The following is a 22610-nucleotide window of genomic DNA, read 5'->3' as shown; positions in this document are numbered from 1 at the left end:
CGCTGCCTCCGGAACCGAGGGGTGCGGGCAGGGTTCGCTACACTTGCCTGGACTCGGAACCACTGGTTCTGGGTATTTCCACTAAAAAACCATTTTCAGAACCCCATAGAGGGCGGTTCCCGGAGGGATCTGAAAAATACCCGGCAGGGGCGGGGGAGCGGGGCGTTCCCTAGGGGAGGCCGCCAGCGGACGGGCCAGCGGCGCGGGGTGCAGGACACGAGCGCCAGCCCGAGCCGAGGGGCCAGAGCGCGGCCCCCGCCCCGCGGCTCACACCCCGACCTGCGCGGCGGCGGCGGCGGCGGCGGCGGCGGCGGGGTCCCGCGCGGGAGGCGGGGCCGCAGGGCGGAGGGGCGGGGCCGGCGGGGGCGCGCGGCTCGCGGGGGCGGGGCAGCAGGCAGCCCTGCTCGCCGATTGGGTCCCGGTGGAACGAGGGGCGGGGCCTGGGGCGGGCCCGCGAGCCCGCGCGGGGGAGGGGCCGGCGGGGAGGGCGTGGCTCTGTGACGTCAGTTCCGGCCGGCGTAAAACCCCCGGGGCGGCGGCGAGCGGGCTTCAGACGCCCCTGGGTCGCGGCGGGGAGGTCCCGGAGTGGCCGCTGCGCGTCCGCGAGTGTCCGCGCCTGCGAGCCCAGCTCTCGAGCGACCCGGCGAGGGATGGCGGCCTTCGGCACTGCGGCCGCCGCGGCCGCGGCCCGGCTCCTGGTCGTGCTGCTGCTGCTGGGGCTCACGGCGCCCGCCGCCGCCCTGGCCGGCTACGTCGAGGTGGGCAGCGCCCGGGCGCGGGCTCCTTCCCCGGGGTGGGCGTCCGGCCGGGCGCGCGGGCGGCGGGGGGCGAGCGCGTCCGGCGCTGCGGCGGGTCCGGCGCACCCTCCCCCGCCCCTGCTTGGCGCAGTGCTTAGCGCTGGAGGTCGGTCCGCCTGCACCGCCGCAGAGGCCAAATGAAAGGCATCGGGGCTGCGGGGGGCGCCGGGCCGCCGCCGCGGCGCTGCCGCCTCCCCGGGGGACCCCCGCGCGGCGCAGACGCCCCCCCCGCCCCGGGCCCCCCGCCCCCGCCCCGGGACAATGCTGGCCGGCGCTGGCGCGCGCTGCGGCCCGGCGACCCCGCACCTTCCCCGCGCGCTCGTGGCGCGGGGGTGGGAAGGGGTCGCCCGGAGACCCCCAGCCTCGGAGACCCCCGGGGCTGCCCCACGACTGCAAGCTGTCGCTGCCGCCTTTGTTGGCCCCCGTGGTCGTGGAGGCGGGCTCGCGGGCTGGCCCTTGCAGGGGTGCGGGGTGCGGGGTGCGCGCCCCGGCCCTGGCCGCGGGGCCGCCTCCTGCGCGCTCGGTGCCCGCGGGCACCCAGCCGTTTGCGAGCGGTTTGCAGAAGACAGGCATCGTCCTTAAACCCTGGGGGACCCTCCCAGTCTCCGGGAGTCCGTGTGGCTCCCCGCTTTTTCTGGGGGGTTACCTCTCGCCGTGCCGAAGATCCCCGTGCAAACCCGCGTCCGCCTGTCGGTACTTTCCGGGTGTCAGCATGAACTAGTTGGGCCCCGTCCATCTGAGAGCTGCCCGGTCCCCGCCGTCGTGCCACGGAGCTGGCCGAGTGGCCCGGAGTCCGGGGCGTTCGGCTGGAGGCCGCCGGAGCCCCCCGGGTGGCGGGATCGGGGCCGGGTCTGCGCCGCGGTCCGGACTCCCGCGGCCGCCGGTCACGCACGGTCCCTGCTCCTCCGCCGGACACTACCCTCCACGGATTGGGGGTGGGTGGGGTGGGGGTGCTGCTGTTGCACGGGGTTGCGCGTTTCTGGGGCGGTGGATTCCCTTTCACCCCCCTCGCGGCTATTTTTAAAATGCCGATCGATGCCTGCGTTTTACGCTGGGTTCGGAGAGACGCGAGGCTGGGTTTGATTACCTAGGCATTTACCCAGAACTTTCTAAGAACGAACCCGGGCCCAGTGGGCAGCAGCAGCAGCAGACCGGCCAGACCCTTCCCCAGGTGAGCCCACCTCGTGCGCACGGTTTGCATTCCTTCTGCGCTAAAGCCGAAATTCTTTTAAGGGGATGGCCCTGAAGGAAGGTGGAGCCCCAGTAGCGAATTGTGAATTTGTACCCTCCTGTAGAAGATTACTTTGTTGCTTTTTAGTCTGCACACAATGGTAAGATTTGTATCCCTGATCCCAGGTTGGTGTCCCTGAAAGCCTGCTAGGTCGCCGAGGACGGGAAGGGAAAGGAAAAAGGGCTTTTGTATGGAACGAGGACTTTGAGGTCAGGCTATCCAAAACCACTTTCACCTCTCTGCCCAGAGGCAGGAGTAACTTCTGTCGCTAGTGGATTCACAACGCAGAACGCATCAATTTTAAAGACATCTCTCAGCTTAAACAATATACTAACACTCCCACTCGACTACCACCCAGAAAGCAAATAATATTAGAATTGGTTGTTGTGGATTCAGCTCGTTCATCACCACCACATTGCTCGGTTGAGAAATGATTCAGTCAAGACAGAATTAAGATATCTCCCTAAGATGTCTAATTTTAATTATTATTTTATGGTAACTTCCACTCCAAAGTGTGGCGGGTTTTTTTTTTTCTCTCAATGATCTTGCAAAAAAAAATTTTTTTTTTTTTTTTTGGTGAGGCAGGCAGAATTGTATTCATGTCCTGTATAAATAATTGGGTTGTGTTTGTTTGCTGGCAGAGGACTGTCTGGACCTTAATTTAAACAAGAATGGCCTAAATCGGGATGTCTTTGGGAAGGGCCCTACTGGCATTTGCCAAAGGGATTCTAGCCAAATCCCTGATCAAGTTGCTTGGCACAGGATTATTGATTGGCGAATCTTTCATGGACCTTCGTGTTGATTGAGTTAATCTCTTACACCTGTTTAAAAGGAACCTTCTCACCCCGGGGCCTCCCAGCTAGGAGCTCAAGGCCGTTTCCTCTTAAATCTGAGACCGTTGTGGGCCAGAGCCAGTGGGTAATCACAGCCTGTCTCAGTGGACGCTGCATCTCCTGTGTGGACTATGAAGCCTGAGATCCTTGGGCCAGGTTTAAAAGGGGCTATGTGAGGGGCTGGAGCCATAGCACAGGGCAGGGCATTTGCCTTGCACGAGGCCAACCCGGGTTCGATTCCCAGCAACCCATATGGTCCCCTGAGCACTGCCAGGAGTGATTCTTGAGTGCAGAGCCAGGAGTAACCCCTGTGCATGGTCAGGTGTGACCCAAAAAGGAAAAAAAAATTATAAAAAAAAAGAATAAAAGGGGCCAGCTTGTAGGAACTCTAAACTCTGTATGTATGTATGTATGTATGTGTATGTGGGGGGGGGGTCGGAGGAGGGTCTGCCTTTTGGTAAATATGATGAACCCGGTTTTACCAAGCAGGCCCCTCCTTTGCTGGAGGGATTGGTTTCATCATCTGAGTTGTCCCCAGAGCAGCACGTGCGCGGCCCTTGGGACTGAGAAATTATAATAAGAATGCTGCATTTTTTCTTTTATTTAATTTGTAATTAATCTATGTTAACAGTTGAAAATGGAACTCAGCTCGGTGATTGTAAAACTCGGCGGTTTGAAATGACAGTTACTACTTTTTCCCCCCGCCGTCTGTTTTATTAAGAACATGTGTGTGCGGGGCCAGAGCGAGCGATTAGGCGCTTGTGTTGCGTGTTGCTGAGCCTGAGTCTATCCCCAGCACAACATGGGGTCCCCTGAGCACTACTGGGTGTGGCCCACCTAAGTGCATGCCTGTACGTGGGGGTCGAGGTGCCGCGGATCAAACCCTGACCCTCACACGTGGGAGATCATCAATGAGCTGCATTACGGAATCATGCAAACTGAAAACCAATCTGGTTTTTCTCATGGAAATGGATTTCTAATGAAACCTGGATTTAGACCTAGCCTAAGTGTAAAACGCGTACCAGAATTTGAAGATGTAGAAACAGAACTGAAAGAATTCAGTGACTTGCACTGGCCGTATTAAAAGATACTATTTTAGAATTAACTAAGGTAGGTAGCCTGGCATTCTCCTGCATGACACAGTTTACTTCTGCTGGGTGGTGCTAATTTAATATCTGGCTTGAAGTTGGTCCTGTTTGAGTTTATTATTAGTGCGTTGTTGTTGTTGGGGGCCCCACCCGACTGTGCTCAGGGCCACTCCTGGCAGAGTGCAGGACCATAAACGTGCCGGGGGCCATGCCACACTGGCCGCAGGCAAGGCACTCTAGCTGCTGGACTCAGCTCCCACATTTTTAATATGTTGCTGTCCCTCCAACCCCCCTCCCGCCAAAAACAATTTTGAAAAGCTTTCATGAAGGTGGTTCAACATAGCTTAAGATTATAAGCACCGTTTTAAACATTTTTGTTGTTTTTCCGTTACATTTTCTAACTTGGGCCATACCCAGCTGTGATGGGAGGGGGGTGTTCGGGGGGGGGGGGAGAGGGCGGGTGCTGTTCCCCTCGATGCCAGGATTGAACCTGGACCTCCTTGGCAAGAGACATATGCTCCAGTCCATTGAGCTGTCTCTGGCACTGGGCTAAAAGCCTTATTTAGAATTTCAGCTTGATGGAGTGCCGCGCAGTGGAGCCCAGTGCTCAGGCAGCCGTCACTTCATTCATTCGCCGAGCCCTGGGAGAGGGTTGCTTGCTTCTGGCCTGACCCTTCACCCCTGGAAAACAAGGCTTGTGATATTTTTGTCAGGGCCAAGGCCGTTGTCTTATATAACCTTACTCTAATTTTCTTTTTTCAACCTTTTCAGTGTTTTGTTTTGGGGCCATACCTAGCAGTGCTCAGGGCTGACTCCTGATTCTGTGCTCAGGGGTCACTCCTGGTGGGACTCCGGGGATCTGTTGGGTGCCAGGGATTGAACCCGTGTTGGTCGCGTGCAGGGCCGCCGTTGCCTTACCTGCTCTTCTGTGCCCCCAGCCCCCACCTTAGGGTCCTTGCCCACATAAGCAAATTGAGCATCGACACAAACTTTGGTCCAGTCTACAGATATTATTTCAGTTTGTAGGTTGACCCGATAATGTGTTCTTTATAGCGTTCAAAAATAAGGCTATTTTTAGAACTAAAGAGTTTAGAATTCTTGGCAGGAGTAGTTGAAGGGTTATTAATTTTTTTTTCAAATAAAAAAAATCTGAGTTCTGTGGTGATAGCTTCTGTGGCTGTGTGTGCCTTGCCCTGGGGGAGGCCCTGTGTCCCAGCCCTGTGTCCCCAGACAGTGCTCCGTGTGTCCTGGTGGCCCCGAGCCCCAGACACTGACGCCCCCAGCGCGGGGAGTGGCCCCAGCTTCCTTCCATATACTGGGTGTGGCCTCTTTCAAACAAAACAAAACTGAACTTGTTTGGACTTTGGAAAATCAAAGTTAAAAACCTTTCAGGATTTTTTAATTCTATTACTCATCCTTATTGAGTTTTCAAGCTTTTTAAAATAGCAGAAAAAAAAACTCTGTGTCGTGTAGTGCATATTCATTGTAGGGAGAAAAATTAGTAGCTAAACAGTAACTGCAAAAGAGCCTGAAATCATATTTCAGGGAACCCTTGCTAAGCATTTTGGGAGTGTATATTCTATTATTCTCTGTAATATATCACTTGGTTACTATAGATTTATTTTGGTAGTATTATTTCATTGTTTTTTATGTAATATATATCACTAGGTTACAATAGATTTTTGGTAGTGTTTGTTACTCTGTTGTTCTTTCTATAATATATATCACTCAGTTACAACAGATCTCCTTGATAGAAATGACATGTGTCACATATTAAAGCCGGTACCCCAAAATTGCCGTTTGTATTGTTCTAAAATGAACCACTCAAAGAAAACAAGAGTTTTCTGTGTGATAAAAAGTAGAAATACATCCTGTACAGTAGCTGACGTTTCCTTGAGAGGGGCCATTTGAGAGAATTTGAAATAGCCCCTAATCCAATTTTCCTGAGTTGTTTTTTAGTGAGATAAACTAGATTACCTTGTCGCTTAATTGCATTTAGCTCAGGGTATGTACCTTGATTTATGGCCTGTGATGGCAGCTTCAGCCATGCCTGCTCAAATAGAAATGAGCTCCAGTTCTTTGCATCAAGTCCCACAAATAATCATTTTTGTTTGTTTGTTTTGGGGCTAAACCTGGCAGTGTTCAGGGGCCCAGATTGCACCTGGGTCTGCCACATATGAGGCAGATGCCTTACCAGCTGCACTCTCTCCGGCCCCAATAATTACTTTTTTTGTTTGTTTTTTTATTTCGTTTGGGGGCTACACCTGATGGTGCTCAGGTGTGACTCCTGGCTGTGCGTCATGGCTGAGCACTCAGGGGTCACCCCTGGCAGGCCTCGGAGGACCCTGTGTGGTACTGAGCCATGGTTGGCCTTGTGCAAGGCCAGTGCCTCAGCCCTGCTCTGTCTCTCCAACCTTATGAAGTCATTCTTCTTCTTTCTTTTTTTTTTTTTTAACTTATTTTTTAATTTTGGGTTAGGGGCCCAGCACGCTTCCGCTGCACCACTCTGCTGGGCCGGAGCGATAGCACAGCAGTAGGGCGTTCGCCTTGCACGCAGCCAACATGGTCGACCCGAGTTTGATTCCTCCGCCCCTCTCGGAGAGCCCGGCAAGCTACCGAGAGTATCTCGCCCGCACGGCAGGGCCTGGCAAGCTCCCTGTGACGTATTCGATATGCCAGACACAGTAACAACAAAGTCTCCAATGGAGACGTTACTGGGCCCGCTCGAGCAAATCGACGATCAACAGGAGGAGGCCTTTTAATTTTGGCATTTTGGGGCGGCAGCGGGCAGCATTCAGGGTCTACTCCCCGGCTTTGTGCTCAGGGGTTCCTCCTGGTGGTGCCAAGGCGACCGTGTGCAGTGCGGGCGTTGAGCCCGGCGTCCGCTGCCTGCAGGGCAGCCGCCTGTCCTGTACAGTCGCTTCCAGCCAGTGAGGTTTGTAAACATCCCTGTAATCTCTTGGGACTCGAACCCCGTTGTTGCTGTTTAAACCACGGCTTCCCTCTGTTGTTCGGCCTCGTGGTGGTCTTCCTTCCTGGAGCCTGGCCGACGCAGCCTGGTGCCCGGCGCCCACCGTCCCAACCTACCTGTCGGTTCTGTGAAAACCAGCCTGTGGGCCCCACCCTGTGCCACATGTGATTCTGAGTCGCCAACGGCCCTCACCCCCACCAGTGCTCCTGGAGTCCTTTGGGTATTTCTTTCATGTGCTCCCCAGGTGATGCTGGTGCGCTAGAGAGAAAAACAAAACAAACCACCTTTAGCTAACAAAAACCCCAGCGGCTCTCATTCCCGAGCCTGACGTAAGTCCCCAGTCCGAAGTTGCTGTTCTTCTTTGCCTGAAACGGGAGACAGGCGGGGGGCTCCCCACCAGCAGAGCCTGGCCCCGGGTCCCTCCGTTATGTTTGATTGCAGGTTTCATCTTGACTCACAGCTGCCTCCCTCTCCCCCCAAACCTCATCACAGTCCCCTTCCTCCCTCCTTTCCTTCCTTCCTTCCTTCCCCTATTGGGCCACACCTGGAGATGCTCAGGGCTTAGTCCTGGCTCTGCTTTCGGATCACTCCTGGCAGTGCTTAGGGGACTGTGTGTGGTGCCAGGGATTGAACCCGGGTCAGCTGCGCCTGATTCAAGCACCCTACCTGCTGTGCCATCTCCCGCCCTACCTACCTACCCTGGAATTTTAACAGCTCTGAAATGTTTATTCATTTTTTTGTGATTGCCAAGCTTGCTTCCTCTTTTTTTTTTTTTAAGTGATTTCATCTCAGTGAAGTGACCATGACACCGCAGGTGGTGGAAGGAGACGGCAGGGGTGTGGGATCATTTGGGAGAGAAAAGGGTTGCCCCATGGCTTTTGAGTCACTGGCTTCCTTGAGGATCAGACCCTAGGAAGACGCAGAAACCAGCGTGGGCAGGGCCTTTGGTGTGGGGTACCGCTAAGGGCGCATTGAGGGTGTCCCCCCACCCCGGGGTCACATGTGGGGCCCAGAGGAAGGACCCTCACTTCTGGCCGAGGGAGGGAAGACACCAGCACCAGACCCTCCCGTCATCCTGGGCAGGATTGATCGGCTGCTCTGGCCGGCCCAGAGGAGGGTCTTTGCTGCTGGGGGCCTCTGCTGGCTGTCAGCAGCTGGCCCGGGTGGAAGGAACAGACTCCTCTGGTCCTGCCCGAGTCTCCGGGCATTTGAAGCTTGTCAGCTGCGAGGTCATTGGCATCCTTCTCTCCCGGATCTCGGCCCCTCCCTGGAGGGGTGTCTGGAACAGACCAGAATGGTGGCAAGGTGGAGCAAGGTGCGGCCTCAGAACCCTTGGAGGTGACTGTGGAAGGAATGTCAGGGTGATAATTAGCTTGGAGGAGAAGAAAGCGGCAGGATTAGTGGCGGTGAAGAACCCGACAATTTCCAGGCTTGTTCTCATTGTTCGGGGATGCTGGAGGCTGGCTGCAGTTGGGCCTGGAGAGGGGGCCTGATAAAATGATAGAGCTGGCTCCCTTTAATTACGCGCATTGCTAACCGTTTAGAAACAGATTAAAGGACTATATTTGCTTAAATCTTAAAAACACCCCCCCAACATCCCCCCCCTTCCTTGTACCTCCCTCCCATCCCTCCCTCACAGGTAACTTTAGTTCTGCTGTCAGTAAGGACTTTCGTTCCGCGTGACTAAGCAAGGGGCTTGTTCTTCGCTCTGTACTCCAGAATCACTCCGGGCAGGGCTCGGGGAACCAAGCTGGGTTGACTGGGTGGTCAGGCAAGCACCATGCCGCTGAGTTTCATTTTATTTCATCCCACTTAATTTCTGTCTGTTGCCTCCCTGGGCAAAAATCGTCTGGTTTTTGTGTTTGTTTGTACTCTTATGTTTGTTTGTTTTTGGGTCACACCCGGCAATGCTCAGGGGTTCCTCCTGGCTCTGCACTCAGGAATTACTCCTGGCGGTGCTCGGGGGACCCGATGGGATGCTGGGAATCGAACCTGGGTCGGCCGCATGCAAGGCAAACGCCCTACCCGCTGTGCTATCGCTCTAGCCCTGTTTGTACTTTTAAAATTTTTCTTTCTATTTATTTCACTTGGCTTCATTTCCTGCTTTGCCAGCAGTGGTGAATTTCTTTTTTTTTTTTTTAAATATCAGAAGAGGGTTTTGTGGTGAGTCTGTGTGGCATCATCCTGATTGGCTCCCTGCCGCTGGACCCTGTGTGTCGCGCCTTTTAAAAAAGAGCTTATTTCTTAGAAGTACAGAAAGAAACGATGACAGGGAGGCGGGATTTGAACTTTAACGAGTGGTTTGTTTCGGGGGCTGCCCTGGCGCCTTGCCGGGGATGGTAGCCCCAGTGTCCCTGGACACGTGCAGAACATACACACACATACACACACATACACACACACACACACACACACACACATATACATACACACACGCGCATGCGTGCATCATCACTGGGACCCCGAGGGAGCTCTTACGGGGAGGTCACATCTGGCCGCGCTTGGGAGTGTCTCCTGGCTCTGCTCAGGCCTGGGTCCTGGCAGTGCTCAGGAGATGCCAAGTTGTGGCAGTGCCCAAGCCCAGGCCTGTTGAGTGCCCGCCTCAGCCCCAGAGGCAGCTCTTCTCTTTAGCTGGGTGTTTGCATCCCCGTTCCGGCCGAGAGACCCCCTCCCCACTCCCGCATGCCAGAGCTGAGTGGTCCGAACTATGCCTGCGTGTGTCTTCAGGAGGGAGCTGGCTCTGGTGAGTGAGTGGGGAAGAATGCTGAGATGCTTGGTCTGAAGGGAAAGCTAGCCCCTGGCTCTGGAAGGGGTGTGTCCCCCTCCCGCGTTGCCTCCCTGAGAATTTGAGTGTTTTGTTTCCGAGCCACTCTGAGGGACCTGGTGTTGAACCCGGATTAAAGACCTGTGTGCAGAAGCATGTGCTCCAGCCCGCTGGCCTTTCTCGAGCACTTTTAAGCTTTTAAATAAAATTCACAAGAACTTGAAAAGGTATATGCCAAATACCCCAATGACAGAAAGGTTTTTTACAAAACAAATTTTTAAAAAGTTGGTTTTTTTTTATAAAAACAGATGCTTTTGTAATCAGGGTCAAGGTCAAGAAAAAGAACATTTACACCCCACCCCCACCCCCATCCCACTTTCCCTCTCTTCTTGGATTTTATCATTTTCATTCCAAGCATTTATTCCTGAACACACACACACACACACGCACACATGCACACCAGTGCTTTCTAGCTATGTAAATAAATCATTCTGAGATTGTCTGGGGAATGTTTGTGGCCTCTTGACCAGGGTGTGTGTGACTTCTTTTGATGAGGGTGTGGAGTCGTGTGTGTGTGTGTGTGTGTGTATGTGTTTCTGTGTGTGCGTGCGTGCGCCTCTGTCCCCGTGTCTCTGTCTTGTGTCCATGTGCATGTCCAGGGCTGTTGAGTGCAGCTCTGGGCGGGTGTTTCAGGGCTCTGAAGGTGTCTGCAGTGAGAGGTTGTCTGAGAGAAGCCGTCTCCTGGTGGCTTACCCTTTCGACGCTCCTGAATGACTTTTGAAGAGGTCCTTCCTGTTAATGCCTAACATACTGTCAGATTAAAAAATGCATGACCCAGGTTCAACCCCCAGTACCCCTCGAGGTCCCCTGAATCCCAGCAGGAACCATCCCTGAGCCTAGAGCTAGTTATAAGCCCTGAGCTGCCCCTGGGCTTGCCACATGGCAGCTCCCTTTTGGGTCCTGGGTGAGAAGATCTTCCTGCCCCCAGGACTTAGAAGTTTTTTCTAGGTCATCTGGCCAGAGTGTCCTGTGGAGTTTCTGTATCTTTGCCATAGGAATAGGGCGCACATACCTGTGGCTACCCCATTCCAGCCTCCATGGTCAGGTGGTCCCTTCCCTTCTGTTCTGCCCTGCCTTTGTCTCTAGGGCCGTCTGTTTCTGGTCCCCCTAATCCACTGGACTCTGTCCCTCCACATACCAAGTGCACTATCTAAATAACTGCCTCACTGATAGGCTTGGATCAGCTGGAGTTTGCAATAGTGATGGGGCTGTTCTTATATCTAACCTCTTTCTTCCCATGTGTATCCCTAACCAACCACCTACTGGGCTTTCGATTGGGTTGCATGAAGTCCCTCTTCAGTCAGGGAAATTGAGACTTTCCTCAGACCTGAGTGTCCCCACTCAGGAGTGTGTTGCAGACAAGCTTCTTCACCACTTCCTCAGGTTACCTTCAGAGCTGACAGATAGCTCTCTGCAGAGATCTTGCATGCCTTTTATTAGGCTTATTCCTAAATATTGGATTTTAAAAAATACCACTGTGTGTCTGGGGGTGACCGAGTTGCATTGCTGCTGAGCGTGGTTCGAACCCTGGTACCACATGGCTCCCCCAATCCCTGCTCGCAGGACAGAGCTGGTGTAGCCCCTGGCACTGCTGTCTGTAGCCCAACAAACAAAAAACAAAATAATAATTACCATCTGTTCTCTCAGCAGCTTTGAACTTGATAGCACTGTGTTATCATCACTGTCTTGTGTATCTGCAGAACTTAGCCAGTGACGTAAGTTGGGGGAGGAGGGATGTAGGGATGAGCACATGACTCCTGTATGGGAGACCTTGGCAGTGTGGGGGTGGGGAGAGTTGGGGTGAGGGTGGGGGGTTGGGGGAACATTCACGACAGAGCCTGGCAAGCTCCCGCGGGGTATTCGATATGCCAAAAGCAGTAGCAGTGACGGGTCTCATTCCCCTCACACTGGAAGAGCCTCCAGTGCGGCACCGTTGGGAAGGACAAGTAAGGAGAGGCTGCCAAAATCTCAGGGCTAGGAGAAATGGAGACGTTATCGGTGCCCGCTCCAGCAAATGGACGAACGATGGGAAGACAGTGATACAGTGATATTTAAATGTAAATTCTTAAAACCCATGAGCTCTATACTGCGCGTCTCGATTTCCAAATATGTTATTTTTTCTTGTCTTCTTTGTTGATTTCTTACCTTCACATAGTTTGCAGGCTTCCGGTCTTTCGAAATTGGTTACGACTTGCTTTGTGAGCCTGTTGATTGCAAACTTTTCATCCGTGAGAACGAAAAGAATCTGTATTTGCAGTGCTTACTTCCAGTGGTTGGTGATGTGTTTTTCCCTTTTTGTCCACACCCATCTGGTCTCTCCAAGGCACGCACTCCAGACCTTTGAACTATCTCCCCGCCCTTCTTGTGGGTTTAACGTTATTTGCTTTGCTTTTATGGCTTTTATTTGCTTTTATTATTTTATGGCTGTGTTATTAGGAATACACACATTTAGGGTTTTGCTCTCTTCCGAAGAAGAATGTCGAAGAAGAATGCCGGCCACTTGCAACTTCTCCCTTATTTCTAGCAGTATTTTTGCTCTTCTTAGAACTTTCTCTAATGTTTCCATCTTTTTGTTTATGGTTGATAAGGTAGCGGTGTTTATGGCTGGTTTTTCCTTAATTAGGCATTATCTCTCAACTGATAAATTTAGTCCATTTGCATTTAACGTGGGTGCAAGTATGCTTGGGTTTTCACTTCCTCGGCTCCTTTCCTTTTTTGCCGTCTGCTTTTTTCCTGAACGAATTTGAAATTGTTCATTTACTTACCACTTTAGAGCACAGTTATATATTTCATAGTATTTTAAATTTTTTTCCACTTTTGGTACTTTTTAAAACTTATTTATTTTTGGTATTGGCCGGGGAAGGGGGGGTGTCATACCTTGTTATACTCAGGGATTATTCCTGTCTCTGTACTCGGGATTCACGCCTGGCCAGCTCAGGGCACTATATGGGAGCTGGGGATCAAATCCGGGTCAGCCATGCAAGGCAAGCACCTTCCCTGCTGTGCTATCACCCGAGCCCACATTTTTTAGCTTTGTTTTAAAACTGTGTTTTAAAAATGATTTCTAGATCCACAACTACATCTTCAAGTCCTTACGTAGCTTTGAACATCACAAGTGTATTGAGTCTGTCTAATAATTCCAGCATCTCCTTTTGTACGTTCCCATTGGTTTGCATTTCTGTTCATTTATGTCCTTGTGTGATGATTTAATTTGGGAGTGGGGGTGTGGGCTACCCCTGAGTGTGCTCAGAGCTTACTCCTGACTCTGTGCTCGGGGATCATGCCTGGTGGTGCGGGGGATCAAACCCGAACCGGCCGTAGGTAAGACCAGTGCCTTGGCCGCTGTTCTGCCTCCCCAAACCCCACCTGTTTTTGACTCTGCCAGACATTGCATTTCTGTGGACTCTTAGGGGTTAGTGTGAGGCTGTCGGCTCACGTTCTGCCCCGGTAGTGAGATGAGGGCAGCCCAGGATTGCCTGGTTTTGTGGGCTGTGGGTGTCCCAGCCGAGCCCCTGTCTGCGCCCTGTGGCAGTAGCACTTCTGAATCTCCGTGGAGTTCGTGGGGTGCTTCCCGCTCTCCTGCAGGGCTGGGTCCCAGGTCCTACCCGCTGTCCGTCTGTGCTCTCCGAAGCACAGGGGCTCCGTGTTTCAGACCCGGGCGTCCCCCGAGTGTCTACGGGCTGCCCGCCTACAGCCATCTCTCCCTTGCCTTCTGTCTTCCCAGGACCTTTACGTGGTCAGTCTTCCCTATCTTTCTAGATCCCTACCACTACCACCATTTTTGTCTTCCTTCGGTTTGTGGTTTTCCCCAGGGCCACACCTAGTGGGTATCAGGGCTTTCTCCTGGCTCTGTGCTCAGGGATCACTCCAGGTGGGGGCCCAGGGGACCTTATGGGCTGCCAGGGATCAAACTGCGACCACAGTTAAGTCCCTTAACCTTAATCTCCGTGGCCCAGTTTTATGTTGTTTTTTTTTTTTTCCCTCTTTTTGGGTCACACCCGGCGATGCACAGGGGTTATTCCTGGCTCATGCACTCAGGAATTACTCCTGGCAGTGCTCAGGGGACCATATGGGATGCTGGAAATCGAACCCGGGTTGGCTGCGTGCCAGGCAAACACCCTACCCGCTGTGCTATCGCTCCAGCCCGTTTTATGTATTTTTTAAGGGTCCAATTTTTTAAGTATCAGTTTAGGGGTGTTGAGTACATTGGCCGTGTTGGGCCACCATCCACGCTGCACCTTTCAGCTTTCATCCTAGACTCTAGCCTGAGTCAAATAAGGCCCGTGCTGTTCCGGGCCCCTTGCCCAGCCCAAGGAACCTCCCTGGCCATCACTTGTTCTGTGTGTCCGGCCTTGGTGACTGAGCATCAGGTTTTCAAGGTCCGTGTGCAGGAATGTCAGTCCTGCCCCACTGGGTGTGTGCTCACTCACCATGTGCCAGGCACTGTGGGCGTTGGGCGGCTCCTGCCTTCTGTCTCTCACGCCCCGGCCTTTGCATCTGCCTTGGTGGCTCGGGGTGTCACTGTGAGTTGGGCTTGCTGGATTGCCGTGGCAGATTCTTCTTTAGTTCTGTTTTTTGTTGTTCAGGTGACCGTGGCTTCCAGGAGCGTAGAACAGGGTTCGGTTCTGAGATAACAAAGCTTCTGCTCCTTGGCCACCACCAGAATGCAGTGTCCTTAGTTAGGTCACCTCGGGCCCGCCCCCTTTTCGCCTCCTGTTGCTCTCTAGCTTCTGTTTTCTGTCTCCAGGCCGCGGGTTTGTGGTGGGTGCTGACTGTCCCCTTGTCCGGTCTCCCTGTGCCTGAGCGAGAGCCCTCAGGGACTCTCTGGGTTGAGCTGGCCTGAGGATCTTCTTTGATGAGCTGCTTGGACTGTTCCAGCTCTCCCTGGCTTTGAAGAGGATTTCCACAGAATGCGGTTTTCCTCAGCCATTTCCTCTCTCTCTCCCTGTCTGAGCCACTCTGTTCCTTTGGGGGGAGAGGGGGTTTTGACAGGGACGCACACCCTGCAGTGCTCCGTGCTCAGCGATCACTCCCGGCAGGGCTTGGGGACCATCGGTGGTGCCAAATACTGCCCCTGGGTTGACCGCATGTGGAGTAAAGCACCCTCCCCTCGTACCCCTTCTCCGGCCCAATCTTTGGCGGCCGGAGGAGCTTCCTCAGGATCTACATTAATGGACTGTCCTGCCAGCTGCCCCCTTGGGAAGAGGAATCTTGTGAATCGGAGCAGGTCATTCCAATTGAATGTTACTTAGTATTTTTAAACAGTGGCACACTAGCGATCCGGACAGATGAGGACCAGATTAGAATGTCTTTTTAAGAGTATTGATTGTAAGCGATTACATGCAGTGGCAGGGCCTCCCACCCCGTCCGCCTCCAGCCAGGCCATCTGTGTCTGGCTCCCAGCAGCCGTGGCCAGGCAGATAGGACAGACTAGCGGATCCAGGCTGAGTCGGAGGCTGCGTGGGCTCCGTGGGTAAACACAGAGAGGGACCGAGGATGTGGCTCAGTGTAGGTAGGCACCTCCCCCCACCAAAATAAATGTGTGGGTGAGGGGAGGTGCTGCAGAGGCTGGAGTACATGTCCCCAGATTGGACCCCCAGCACTGCCGGTGAGACCCTCCTGCACTCGGATGGGGGTGGGGAAGGATGGGTAGTCACGTGATAAGCTTGCTTCTTGAAGATTTAACATTTTTGTGTTGTGTTATTTGGGGGCCGTTCTTAGCTGTGCTCAAGGCTTCCTACCTGGGACCTGTGCTCAGGGTTCACTCCTGGCAGTGCTGGGGGGGAGCATATGGGGCGCCAAGGATCGAACCTGGGTCCGTACGCCAAGCGCCTCAACACCTGCTATCTCTCCTCTTGAGCGTTCTTTCACCTGGGTCATCGAAGAGAAATCTCCTTGGGCTGGCCTCTGGGCTGCGATGGCATGTGCAGTTTTGGGGGTGGATGGGAGGCAGCGGAAGACGTGGTCCGTGATGGGTGAGACGTGGTACGGATCAAGCGCGAGTTCGGGCCGCTGAGGTGGCAGAGTGAGAGTGTGGTTGGCAGGGGAACCGCTTCCCACTCGTGTCTGATGCTCTCGGTCTGCCACGCGTTTGGGAGTGACGGAGACCACTCTGTTCCCAGGGCCAGATCAATCACTGTGCCAGATTTGGACGTGTGTTTTCATCCTGACATTAAGTATTAGAAACGGCATCCAAAAAAATCTGCCATTGGGCCACTTCACAACGGTTCCCAGGCGGTGCGCAAGGTCGCCGGGAACCTTTCTAACTAGGCCACACGCGTCGCCGGGATTTAGCTTGGAAACTGAGTTTCCAGATAGTATTAACCATAAACAAGCTCGGTCGGCTTAGGATGGCTCTTTAGAAGCAGAATGAGAGTCTGAGAGAGACAGAGACACTGTGTGTTTTCCTTTATCTGCTGAAAATTACCTTGGGGGCTGGAGAGATAGCACAGCAGGGTAGGGCGTTTGCCTTGCACGTGGCCGACCCGGGTTCGATTCCCAGCATCCCATATGGTCCCCTAAGCACCGCCAGGAGTAACTCCTGAGTGCAGAGCCAGGTGTAACTTTTGTGCATCGCCGGGTGTGACCCAAAAAGCAAAAATAAATAAATAGAAATAAAAATTACCTTATTATCTGCCAGGCAGGTGAAGGGTGAGGGCCTACGTAAACTGGCAGAAATAATTTGTTCCTTGCAAGTGCTGGGTTTGACAAATCAGAATTAAGGACATAGAGTTTTATATATACATATGTAATATGTTTATATAAACTGGCTTTTTGGGTTGTGTTTTCAGATCATATTAATTCTCGGTGAATTTTTTTAAACTGAATCACCAGGAGACACATCGTTGCAAACTTGTTCACAATTGGGCTTCAGTCATACAATGTTCTAACACCCATCCCTTCAGTAGTGTACATTTTCCATCACCAATGTTTCCGGTTTCCTCCCAACACACCCCTCAGTGAATTTTTAAGAATTTGAAACTGTGTGGCCTGTGTAAATTTTAGTCCATCTTTATAATTTGCAACTCTCTGTGTGTCTTGTGATTATAATGCGGCATTAAAGATGAAAGACTATTATTGGGGGCTTTTTGTTTTGTTTTTGGGCCATACCCAATAGCACTCAGGGTTCACTTCTGGTGGACTGGGGGAGGGGGCGGGCATCACATTGGGTACCGGGGATTGAACCCAGGTTGGACGCATGCGAGACAGCATGGCGCCTGGTGTACTATCACTGTGGTACCTGTTTGGGGCTATTTAACTCTCGGGGGGATATGTGAAATTTATTTAGCGAGATGGTTGTCATTTTCTTTTCCACCCAGAATATTAATAGTTTGGAATTTGCAAGTGGTTGCTACACTCTCTCTCGCTTTCACCTCAGCCTTTAACTAATTTACTTACGGGGTCTGTCTTGCATTCAGATTGAATTGACACTTGGAGGAATTGATTAGATTTGGTCTGGGCAGTGTCTGTAAGTGATCCTTGGGAGAAGGGTTCAGCACCTGGGAAAGACGATTGCATTGCTCTAGGAAAAGAAACTAATCAGTGGTTTAACTCCTGGCAGTCAAAGTCACGGTCCTCCCATTGTTCATCGATTTGCTCGAGCGGGCCCAGTAACGTCTCCATTGGAGACTTTGTTGTTACTGTGTCTGGCATATCGAACACTCTCGGTAGCTTGCCGGGCTCTCCGAGAGGGGCGGAGGAATCGAACTCGGGTCGGCCATGTTGGCCGCTTGTAAGGCGAACGCCCTACCACTGTGTATAAAAATAAAAGGGAAAAAATAGGGGTTTTGATTCCTCAGTGTGCCTTTCACTGTGGCTGTCACCGTGTGTGTGTGTGTGTGTGTGTGTGTGTGAGAGAGAGAGCGAGAGAGAGCCCGTGATGCTCAGGGGTTCCTCCTGGCTCTGTACTCAGGAGTTTATTCCTGGCTGTGCACAGGGGACCATATGAGATGCTGGGAATCGAGCCCAGGTCGGCCACGTGCAAAGCGAACGCCCTGTACATTGTGTTATTGCTCTGACCCCTTTCATTGTCCTTTGGGAACTGGTTATAAGTTGGGCTACGATAGTCCTCACCCAGACCAGACCTCCTCCTGGGGGGGATTTGTCCTCCTGGGACCTGTCCTAGAGGCCCTTTCCCTATTTGCCCAGAGAATGAACTGAGCACCCTAAGGGCCGCACCTGTCCCCTCTCCACGCCGTCAGTCATGGGAGAAGGGTTCAGCACCTGGAAAAGACGTTGATGATTTTGTTTTGTGGTCTGCCATTCCATTGTTGATTTTGTTTTGTGGTCCTGGAGCTCAGGGGAAGACTTGTTTTCTTCAGGGCTAGTGTTTGTGGATCTTGGGAGGGAGGGAAAAAGGGAGGGGTCCTCTCTCCCATTTCCACCAAGTGAGAGCCACCCTCCCCACACACATCCCCTTGCTCACTCCCACCCCAGTACTTGATCCCTTGGAAGGGTCTCAGGCGCCTTTTCCCTGCCTCAGTTCCCGGCTGACCCCACGTCTCCTGGTGTCGTCCCTGGACCCCCTTCTGCCACCTTCATGTGGTTTTTCTTTCCTCTTTGCCTGAGGGAGGGAGGGAGGGAGGGAGGCCCTCCTGAACTCTTCCCCACACTACTACTTCCTCTTTCCAGCCTCGATTCCCAGCAGAGCCGGGGAACTGGGCTTCAGCCCAGGGCTTGGGGCTAGAGGGTCATCCCTGGCCATGGCAGTGATGAAATGACCTTCCTTAAGTTCCAAAACACCCAGGACTGACATTTTACGGACCAGCTGTTTAACGATCGAGGTGACTGTGAGAGCCAGGACAGACCTTCCCCAGACACGTTGCGGGAAGACGGGGCCCCCAACCCAAAGAAGTAAATCTTCGGGCCAGAGCCAGAGTACAGTGGGGAGGGCACTGGCCGTACACGTTGGTTCAATCCCGGCACCCCACACGGTCCCCTGAGCCCACCAGGAGCGGTCATGATTCTGAGCTTTGGAGCCAGCAGTCAGCCCAGATGTGAGCCCTGAAATACAAAAGTAAGTTTTGATGGGGAAGAGGGGAACGTAGATTCTGTTGCAGGCCATCTGACTCTCTCCCCCGGTGTGGGGCTGAGGGACCCGCCTACCTCCTCCTCCTCTCCTGGGGAGTGCCAGCGAATGTTAGGGCTGGGTTAGGGCTGGTATAAAGTCTCTCGTGGACCTACACAAGTGCACTGTCCCGCCCCACCAGCCGCAGAAGCTGCTGTCCTGAAATCTCTTCGGTCTGCACCACCCAGAGGAATTACCCTTTGCAGGAAAGGGAGAGGTCAGAGGGCCTCCACCCAGGATCGCCTGCCCTGGCAGAGAAGACTTTCGGGAGAGGACAAACAGCGAAGTGAAATAGCTTAACATAGGGAAACGTGCTGGGAGAGAGATGGTTGGATTGAGCAGTGACCTTCCTTGGTTTTATACCGACCTTTGATTCTCTAGTTGGCGTTGCCCAAACTGCCCGCCTGGAACTTAGTCAAGGGAGGGCCTTGGACTCTTGGTGGCCTTTTCATACTCTTGGTTTGGTTTGATTTTTTGCTCAAGGGTTACTCGTGGCTCAGCTCACACCTGAGCTCACATGGTGCTCTGGGGACCGTATGGGATGCCAGAGATAGACCCTGGGCTGGCTGCATGCAAGGCAAATGCCCTCCTTGCCATTCTTTCGCTCCAGCCCAGCCTTTTCATGTTCTTATTACTTTAAGTTTCTCTAGACGCTTCTTCTCTTCAGGGGAGTGCCACCCTTCTCTGGCTAGTACCACCATTCTTACCTAACGAAGTTCCCCAGGTGCGGCGTTTACCAGGTATCACATTGGTTTCTCGGGCCTCCTATTAACTGCGGAGATGATTTTTGTGGCAGTAAGGAAGCGTCCTCTCCGTTGTGAGTCAAATGTGAGCCAGCTGCCAACAGCCCCCTTCCACATTTCAAACAAACGGGTCTGTATGGAATTTAACTTAGTTGCTTTGAATTCATGTCAGGCTAGTTAAAGAGTCAGTAACACATTTGCCCCTGACAGCCAGATACCCAGGGGGATGTGCCTGGAGCCACGGCCTCTCCATGCCCAGGGCAGTCATGATTACCTGTGGTTCCTCCGAATGTGCCTTCCACTGGGGTCTGGAGCCAGGGAGGGGCTGTCTTCAAAGCCTCTTATTAATGGATAATGAAAACTTCCCCAAAGCTGGCGTGCAGGTGTCTGATTGCACACAGCCATGCAAAGGCCGGGGGTTTCCCTTGGTTAAGGGTGAATGCACCGTGGCGGGCACGTGGCTCGGTGGGAGAGCGAGGTCCTGCACATGGGAGCCCCTTTGGCTGTCCTTGCCATCATGGCGGGGGTGGGTGTATTAACTTTTTTGTTTTCTTGCCAGGGAGGGTCCTTGACTCCGGGGTGCTCTGGAGGCTGTGCACCAGGGACCTAATCGGGATTCCAGCACGCAAGGCCATCCCTGACCCCATCTTCTTGGTGCTCAAGGACTGTGGGCTGTCCAGGGGCACCTGAGTTTTGCCCATCTCCCTGGGGCGTTGAGCAGCCTGTACCTCCTAGAGGTGCAGGAACTGGGTTGAAGCCCCACCAGCCCCCTGGAGGCCCCCAGGTCCATCCAAATCTCCAGGTCACCTGCTCCCCAGAGATCCCTTTTACTTCCTGTCACCTGCAGCCGCGGGTGCTGTCACCACATCCTTGTCTCCTACCCGGGCCCAGCCTTTGTTTACCCTGCTTCTGGATCATTCTGTGGCTCCCAGATTGGCCTCATCCTGGGGCTGGAACGATAGTACAGCGGGTAGGGCATTTGCCTTGCATGCAGCCAACCCGGGTTTAATGCCCGGCATCCCATATGGTCCCCCAGCACCGCCAGGAGCGATTCCTGAGTGCAGGGCCAGGAGTAACCCCTGAGCATCACTGGGTGTGACCCAAAAAGCAAAAATGAATAAATCCCCCAAGCTTTTTAAAGAAAATTTGGCCTCATCCTAATCTCTCTGTCGAGATTAGGCCCCACCCTCCTGCCTCCTTCCTAGAGGTTCCAGTCCTCCTGGCCTGTGCTGTCCTGTCTAGTGCTCCCCCTCCGTTGGGGAGTCTCAGAAAGGGCCCCTCCTTCGTTACAGGGCTCAGCACCCTCCCTCCATAAAGTCTCCAGCAGGAGTCGAGCAGACCCTTTCTCAGCTGAGGCAGTGGGGAGCAGCTCCAGCATCAGAAAGGGGACGGAGGCTGCAGGCGTCTGCCCGGACAGTTACCTCCAAGGCTGCGCCCGTCAGGACTCAGGAGGGCAGGCCAGGCCAGGCATCTGCTGGTTCCTCGGCTCTGGGCTGTGAAGCTCCCACCTGGACACGGTTCCCTCCCTCCCTCTCTCCTCTCCCGCACCCGCCACCCCAGCAATGTTTCCCCTTTCATAGAGGAGTTAGTGCTGCACCCAATTCCAGGGTGACCTCATCTTGGTCCCATATACTAATCTCCCCGTTGATTCAGTTACGGGGATCCGGACTGAAATCTTGGGGTCGGGGGACACACATTTTTTTTTTCAAGTAATAATTTAAACTTTATTGTAATGTTATTTAAAACATATATGTATTTTTTTTCATTAGTGAAACACCATGAGATTCAGTTGTAGACTTACAAACTTCCGTGCTTGGGTTTCAGTTATACAATGATCGAGTACCCACCCCTCCACCAGTGCCCATTCTCCACCACCAATGGTCCTAGTAATAGGCCTCCCACTCCCCCACCCTCCCCCCCTCCCCCCGCCCTTTCGCTCACTCTTTCCTTCAGGGTCTTGTAGTTTGCAATAGAGGTATTGAGTCAGGGACACGCACATTGAGCCCTAACAGTCATGCCTAGTAGTGTGTGTGCTGTACTGTCTTGTAAAATGGTCACAATATAATCTTTTGAGTAAAAGAAACAGTTTCTTTTAAAAAAAAAGTTTTTAAGTTTATTTTTAAATTTTTTAATTAAAAAAATTTTTAGCTTTTTGTAAAGTTTACTTTTGGGGACCACACCTGGTGATGCTCAAGACTTACTCCCGTCTCTGTGCTCAGAGGTCATTCCTGGGCATGGCTTGTCGTCCACCACCTTTTCCCCCACCGCTGCCTCTTCCACTTGGGGAGCTTGTTTTATTTTTAACCAGCCTTTTCCTAAACTTTATGTCCTTGTGCACATTGGCGAACTCACATTAGCGATCTCCGGCACTTTTTCCTGGCTTCTTTCACCTTGCATAGAACACCCAGCTCCTTCCTTCCATTTTGCCGCCAAGGGCAAGTATCCTTTTATTATTATTTTTTCCCCCCGTAAAGTTGAATAGTATCTCAAAGAACAAACGCAGCACCTCTTTATCCCTTTCATAGGATGGGATGTCAGTTGTTTTCCTCTTCCTGCTATGGTAACTGCCGACTCCAACTTTTCCCAGGCCAGCGTGCTTCTTGACTGAGTGTCCAGGATCTTATTCACAAACGCCCCTTTGAGCCCTTGTGCCACCAGTGACGTGGGGCTGGGAAGGCGTCTGGTCCTACGGCTGGGGGTGAGAGCAGAGCTGCTTGTTTGCTTACCCGTGAGCCTGGGAACATCCTCCAAGGACAGAAACCCGGGCTGCGGGGAGCGGGGCGGCAGATGGTCCCTGAGCGGGAGGCACAGAGGGAAGAGAAATTGCGGGAGGCTGCCCAGTGCCAGGAAGGTGACCGTGCTCAGGGCTGGGAGAGCGGAGGGGTCACTGCCTGTTTTCTGTGTGCCTGAAGAGAACGCTGCAGTCTACGAGTCGGGAGAGAAGAGGCAGATGCCACGCGAGTGGACAGCAGCCCCCGAAGGGCTGAGGCCGCTCCCAGAAGGAGTGGCAGGAACATTCCAGCAATTGGCCCCTGCCCACCCCACAACCCAGGAGG

The 22610-nt window shown here is 53.2% G+C and overlaps 1 protein-coding gene across 4 annotated transcripts in view; it reads left to right on the top strand.

Annotated features, from left to right (window-relative positions):
- Positions 1–575: 575 nt before the first annotated feature.
- The window catches only part of APLP2 (amyloid beta precursor like protein 2), a 59804-nt gene continuing 37769 nt past the window's right edge, over positions 576–22610 (top strand). For 2 of the 4 annotated variants that reach the window (XM_056131461.1, XM_056131460.1), the window contains exon 1: positions 576–758. In XM_056131461.1, coding sequence (XP_055987436.1) covers positions 651–758 — 108 coding nt within the window. In that variant the 5' untranslated portion in view covers positions 576–650. The remainder of the gene's footprint in view (positions 759–22610) is intronic. The other 2 variants (XM_056131459.1, XM_056131458.1) reach the window with 2 other exon arrangements.

Source organism: Sorex fumeus, unplaced genomic scaffold (genome assembly GCF_029834395.1).
Source record: "Sorex fumeus unplaced genomic scaffold, SorFum_2.1 ptg000091l, whole genome shotgun sequence".
Taxonomy (NCBI): Eukaryota; Metazoa; Chordata; class Mammalia; order Eulipotyphla; family Soricidae; genus Sorex; species Sorex fumeus.
The sequence above is the reverse complement of the archived record's forward strand: the minus strand, read 5'-3'. Positions and strand labels throughout refer to the sequence as shown.